General features: G+C 52.8%; 1 protein-coding gene and 1 long non-coding RNA gene across 3 annotated transcripts in view; one reads left to right on the top strand and one right to left on the bottom strand.

The window, feature by feature from the left end:
- The window catches only part of LOC102979476 (interferon alpha-inducible protein 27-like protein 2), a 14,306-nt gene extending 10,023 nt beyond the window's left edge, over nt 1-4,283 (bottom strand). The window contains exons 1-5 of the mRNA XM_028487281.2: nt 4,268-4,283; nt 3,154-3,198; nt 1,688-1,710; nt 1,204-1,329; nt 652-801 (exon numbers count right to left, since the gene is read on the bottom strand). Of these exons, the coding sequence (XP_028343082.1) occupies nt 652-801; nt 1,204-1,276 (223 nt within the window). The 5' untranslated portion in view covers nt 1,277-1,329; nt 1,688-1,710; nt 3,154-3,198; nt 4,268-4,283. The remainder of the gene's footprint in view (nt 1-651; nt 802-1,203; nt 1,330-1,687; nt 1,711-3,153; nt 3,199-4,267) is intronic.
- Nucleotides 4,284-4,380: 97 nt separating this feature from the next.
- LOC114485580 (uncharacterized) lies at nt 4,381-6,043 on the top strand. Of its 2 annotated transcripts, none has more exons than XR_003678992.2 (3): nt 4,381-4,466; nt 5,073-5,170; nt 5,786-6,043. It is a non-coding gene; the product is annotated as an uncharacterized lncRNA (long non-coding RNA). The 2 variants fall into 2 exon arrangements; XR_003678993.2 differs by lacking the exon at nt 4,381-4,466 and adding an exon at nt 4,473-4,660.
- The last annotated feature ends 309 nt before the right edge of the window (nt 6,044-6,352 follow it).

Below are 6,352 nucleotides of genomic sequence, written 5' to 3' on the forward strand. Positions count from 1 at the left end.
CCCCACCACCACCACCCCACCCCCCCCCACACCAAAAAAAACAAAAAGCTTGTGTCTTTTGCTGCCTTGGCCCGGGCTAGCCCCACCCTTACACATGACACTGCTCTGCGAGGGTGTGTCCTGGGTGGACTTTAGCAACCAGGCCCTGGGGCATCACGGGAGGGGCGAAAATGGAGAAATGGTACTCACCGGCCTCGGGTGCTATGGGGCCAAAAGGTCGGGCACGGCCAGCAGACCGAACCGGCAAGGAGCCGTGCCTGAGCCTGCGCCTGCCGGCTGCCGGCTGCCCAGGAACCTGAGCAGCACCTCCATCCTCCTAACAGAATATGACCTGGCTCTGGGAAAGCCCTAAGAGGGAACTCATCCTACCCTGCTCTTAAAAGCAAACCATTCAAGGCCCAGAGAGGGCAAGTGACTGGTTCTGGGTCACTCAGCAAGTCAGAGGCAGAGCCAAGTCCTGAAGTGTGGCTCCTCTGATCCTAGAGCATCATTTATTTCATCTCTCATGTATACTGTGCCCTTTTTCCGACAATGTGAGTGTCAGAGGGATTCTATCAGGAACGTGGGCCTGACACTGACAACTCAGAAGGCTGAACTGAGCAGTGGGGAGTTGGGTGGGGGCCCGTGGACTGATGCTCAGGGATCAGTTACCTGCTTTATGGGAGAAATTGCTGCCTCCAGCCTTGCGTGGGTCTCTGGGGTCAGAGCCAGATCCACCTGGCCCCTGGGGTGGCCCCTGTGGTGGCTCCCCAGGAGAACCATCAGAGGTCTGGTCGGATGACTGGGAAGGTTCATCCTCCTCTGGAAAAAAAAAAAAAAAAAAAGATGCGGGGGGAGCTCCCAGCGGGGTGGGCAGCTGAGGGACCAGAGGCCCCACATGGCGCCCTCCACCATCTCCCGAAACTCCCAAAAACTCTGATGTCGGGAGGGGACCTCAATGGCAACTGTGCTAAGAGGTGACAAAGATGCTTGGAGGTGAACCCAAGGAGAAGACAGAGAGAGGGAGATCCAGCACCAACGCGGAGCTGGCAGGTTCCAGACTTCACAGAGCAGGAGTCTGAGGCCCAGGAGGTTAGAAATCGATGGGGCGCAGCGCACCTGGCGGCAGCTCCAGGCCAGAACCCAGAAGACCCCCTCTGCCCTCATTCAGGCGCCCCAAGCCCTGGGCCACCCCGCCCTCTGGAGCTTCCCTAGGCCACTCACCACCAAAGGGAAATTCCAGCGGGAAGAGGTCAGTGGCATCTCCTTCCCTGCTCTTTATGGCTTTATCTGACATCTTGGAGGCAGTGTGGGAACACCAGGTGCAGAGCCAAGGACACCACTATCTTTCTGAGAAACAGAGTGTGAAAATCAGAAGTGCTCTGCCTCATTTATGATGGACTGGCGGGGGCAGGGCAGGGGCACCTCTCTGTTGTCCCAGCCTTGCCCTCTGCCCTATAGGAGCCTGCGGGCACTTCCAGCCTGCCCCCCGAATCTGCACAGACCACAGCTTTTAAAGTTAATAATGACTTTGCTTGGCTCCCTGATCTCCAGAATCCTGTTCACCTCTAATAATCCATCTGTGCCCCGCCCACTGCCCACCCAGCCTAAGTCTTAGGGCTTCATCGTGACCTGGGTTGATACAAGACTGGAGGTTCCCAAAGTCTCCTGGTAAAGGTGGGCTCAAGCCCCTTCCCAGCACACTCACCTCTGGTCACAGTGACAGCAGCCCTGGATGGAAGCAGAGAGGGATACAGTGAGTGGAGACCTGTTGCTCTCTCCCCTCCCCTACCTCCTACGCCCCTGCCTACCCTGGGAGGTCACTGTCTGGGAAGTAGTGTCAGAAGTTCTGCAGGTAGTGAGGCTGCTGAGGACACCAGCTGGGTGTTAAAGTCCCCTACTATGATTGTGTTACTGTCAATTTCCCCTTTTATGGCTGTTAGCATTTGCCTTATGTACTGAGTTGCCCCTATGTTGGGTGCATAAATATTTACAGTTGTTATGTCTTGGATCGATCCCTCGGTCATTATGTAGTGTTCTTCTTTGTCTCTTGGAAGAGTCTTTATTTTAAAGTCTATTTTGTCTGATATGAGAATTGCTACTCCAGCTTTCTTTTGATTTCCATTTGCATGGAATATCTTTTTCCATCCCCTGCATGCTGGATGACGTCTAAGCCCAAAAGTCCAAGGAGGAAGTGAGTCTATCTCTTCCCAGGTTTGGTGCCAGGTAGAACTCACCTTTGCATGCTAATGCAAGGATGAGGCCTGCGTGGGTGAGTCTCCTGAGGGAGCATTATTTTCCCTCTCAAAATCCCTTCTTGGATATGTGAGAAATCCATAGTCCTCCTTTTTATAAAACTCGACTGCAATTCTTGTGAACTTTATTTTGTATGAGATCATCCTTCCCCTGCCTGCCATGATTTACAAATTTATAGCACAAAACATCTTACCTTGGCTGACAAATGGCACAGAGCCCTAATCTCATATTGTAATAACCAAGAAGGCAGTATGGGTTGATGGTTAACAGCATGATCTCTGACCAGTGCCTGGGTTGGAATCCTTAGCTGTGACCTTTGGCAAGTGAATTACCCTTGATGTGCCTTAGTCTGGACGCACATAGGCACTCACAAAATAGGTGCTATTATTACATTTACTTCTTTCTGTTCCTTAACCCTAGTGGAATAAGTCTCATGAAAAGTGTAGATTTGTCTGTCTTCTTCCCCTGGGTCAGGAGCTCAGTGAATACTTTTTTTAAAGATTTTTTTTGATGTGGACCATTTTTAAAGTCTTTAATGAATTTATTACAATATTTCTTGTTTTATGATTGATTTGGTTTTCTGACCGCGAGGCATGTGGGATCTTATCTCCCCGACCAGGGATCGAACCCCCACTCCCTGCATTGGAAGGTGAAGTCCATTGGAAGGTGGTCCATGGGACCAGCCTCTGTCTGGGCGGCCTGAGGAGCCTAAGGGCCCTTGGGGTTCTGGGCGCCTGGGTCCCTTAGTGATGACGGCTGGGCAGGGTTTGGGGACCTGGCCCAGAGGGCACCACCAGCTGAGATCTGCCTCCTTAGCGGGGCCTGGACACTGGTGGGAGAACCCAGACTGGGTGCTGGACTAAGGCTCCCGGGCAGGGTAACCTGTCTGCACAGGGACCCCCTCCTCTTAAGCAGTACCTGGACCTCGGAAGGTGAAAGCTGTGCCTTGGGACCTTGCCCTTCCTGTCAGAACAGAGAATAACATTTGTTTGGTGGAGGTTTACAGGAACACGGTGACTTGACCATGACCTGACCTCAAGAACAAAGGGTGTGACACAAAGAAGTTTCCAACCACTAACCACGCCCCTCCCTCACTTTTCCTATAAAAGGGTTTTGCTGACAGCTTGGGGAGTTCTGGGTTTTTAAGGCATGAGCCACCCGTCTCCTTGCAGGGCCCTGCAATATACCTTTCTCTGCTCCAAAATGACGTTTCGGTATTGCTTGGCCTCACTGTTCGTCAGGCATACAGACTTGCGTTCACTAACCTGACCTCTTCCTTGGGTTTGATAATTTGCCAAAAGGCTCACAGATCTCACGAAAGCACTTTACTCACCATTACTGATTTATTACAAAGGATATTAAAGGATACAAATGAACAGCCAGATGGAAAAGTACCTATGAGGAAGTCCGGAGCACAGGAAGTGCAGTCCCCGTGGACTTCAGGCGCCAGGCGGGCACAGACTATGCCACCCAGGCTCTTGGGGACACACTAGCAAGTTCTTCCAAGAAATGAATTAAGTTGTGTCCCACGGTGGCTCCGGGGTGGTGGGGAGGCTCACTCGACCTAAGCCTGGTGAATTCCCCCGTTGTCCTTTAGGACTTCCCAAAGTCACCGGACACAGAGACAGTGTATGGGAAAGGTTTCCCAGATGCTCTGGTGATCCCCACATCGAAAAAGAGTAACTACCGTGAAGCTGATTTCTCTGCATATAACAAAGGACCCAGTTTAGCTTGATTATTGGAGGCAGCCCGACCTTCCCCAACCATCAGTTAGCAACAGGCGAGGCATGAAAACCTGCGGAAAACAACACCTCCAATACAGGCTGGTTCAGTTGTAAATTAAATGCTAAAACTTTTGCGAGGCTCCAGGCACACAGCCAGTACGTAAACAGCCACTGCGCTAAAACCAAAGCAAAAATACAAGAACTTACGTTCCCATACATGAGCTAGAACAGAGCCGCTACAGAGGAAGTAGGGCGGGTTCCACTGTTGCCTGAAAGGAGGACCTATCCGCGAGACCCCTTGCACTCACCTTCTGCGCTCTCAGTACCCGCACTGCGGAAGCCCGGCGCGCGCAGCGAATTAAGTGCGGGGTCTAAGAATGGGGGCGGGACTTCCTTCCCAACGCGCACGCGTGCGTGAGCGCAAGCCCCTCCCCGGAACTGCGGTGAACGCTGCCGAAGAGTGCTGGTGCAGCCGAGTCTGAGGCGGTTAGTCGGCGTCCCTACACGGTGAGTACCGAGGCCGGATCCGGAGCGGGGCCGGGGCCGGACCCGGCACCTGAGAGGAGCTGGAGGCGGCCTCCCAGCGCGGGGCTCTCCAGGCCGTTGGGTTCTCGGGACCAGAGAGGGCGGCCGCCGGCCTCGTCAAGCGGCCTGGCCGACCCTGCGCCGCGGGCCCCTCGGTTTCTCTGCTTCGTGAGCAGGTTCGTGCCTGACGCGAGGCGCCAGCTCCGGGCGCCTGCCTGGCCGGGCGCCAGGAGGAGGGACCCCTCCCGCTTGCTCTGCGGGTCGCAGTCCGCGTCCTCGCCCCCAGGTGCCTCCCCCCTTCCCCCCGTCGTTGATCCGGGTTGCTTGTGATCGCGGCGGAGCCGATGCTGGGGGTGAACCTTCGTTGCGCTCTGGCTTGCTTTGCCGTCGGGGCGCCATGCTGAGCGGGCTGGACGTGCGTCACCTTTTTGTCTTCGCGTGACGTTCCAAGGAGACACAGATCCTCATCATCCCCATCTTCCAGACGAGGAACTGAGGCTCACAGTGATTAATACGTGCACCCCAGACCCAGAGCTGGCCAGTGACGGGTCCAGATTTGAACCAAGGCTTCCCTTTGTCTTTCCACAGGATCTATTTTTCTCGGCCTTTCTGAAAAGGGAGAACGTGGCTCGATTTCCAGTCTGACGACTTGTGCATAGATCACTTGTTTTTAAATCACTTAAAAGGTAACGAAAAAGCTGGTTGGGTTTTAAGCCATTTGGCAAAGGCCAGAGTGGTGGCAAAGGCATCTGCTCTCTTGGGGCAAGGCTTGAGAAGGAAGGCTCTGTGCACTCTTAATAAAGCTGTCCCCCTCACCCACCCTCCAGCGACCCCCTCGCAGATTCTTATTCAGCCTTCAAAATGGCTTGGGTGTGGCAGGCTTCACCCTCCATGCTTTACATAATGTTATTTATTGCAGAGAACATTTTGTGACTTAGCTAGTAAACCCCTCCCCCCTTTTTAAAATATGAGAACACTGAGGTTCAGAGAGGATTAAGCAGGACCTGCCAAGGGCACACGAGCAGTCAGTATTGGATCTGGAATCCAAACCAGATCTAGCTCATATGTCTTTGCTACACCTCCTGTGTCCCCTCTGTTGCAGGCCAAGCTGCCCACTATGCGGGTACATTTCTTTCCTTCTTTGATCTTCTCTAGCTGGCAGCATCAGCGTTAGAGCCATCTTTGTGTCTTCACTTCTTTGCAGGGCCTGATACTCTATAGGCTGCTTAGAAAATATTTGTTGCCTCAGAACCCTGTGCTTCTCAGTTGCCAATCTAATGGAACATTTCTCTCCATTTCAGCAACCATGAAGTTGAAAGAGAAGAAATCGAGGCCAAAGCCACCAAACTATGGCAGAATTCAGAGGAAGGGCATCAAAGTTGTGGGAAAATGGAAGCAGGTGAAGATTGACCCAAATATGTTTGCAGGCGGACAGATGGATGACTTGGTGTGCTTTGAGGAACTGATGGATTATCAGTTGGTCTCCTCTGCGGAGAGTTCCTCCAGTCTTTTCTCAAAGGAGGAGCCCAAGAAGAGAAAGGCACAAGCTGTTTCAGAAGGAGAGGAGGAAGGAGAGTCTACCTCCTCAAAGAAAAAGATGAAGTTGAAGAAGAGTAAAGATGTGGAAACTGAAGGAACCAGTGCCCAGAAAGTGTTTGAGGGCAAAGATACTGAGCCAGGGCCCCAGGGAGATGGCACAATTTGTCCTGATCCAGAGGTAGGGGAGATGGCATCAGAAAGCCCGGCCCAGACGGTTCCAAAAAAGAAGAACAAGAAAGGGAAAAAAAAATCAGAGCCTTCCCAGGGTACTACTCCAAAGGTGCCCAAAAAAGCAAAGACCTGGATGCCTGAAATGCATGATCACAAGG

This window comes from Physeter macrocephalus, unplaced genomic scaffold (assembly GCF_002837175.3).
Source record: "Physeter macrocephalus isolate SW-GA unplaced genomic scaffold, ASM283717v5 random_1272, whole genome shotgun sequence".
NCBI lineage: Eukaryota > Metazoa > Chordata > Mammalia > Artiodactyla > Physeteridae > Physeter > Physeter macrocephalus.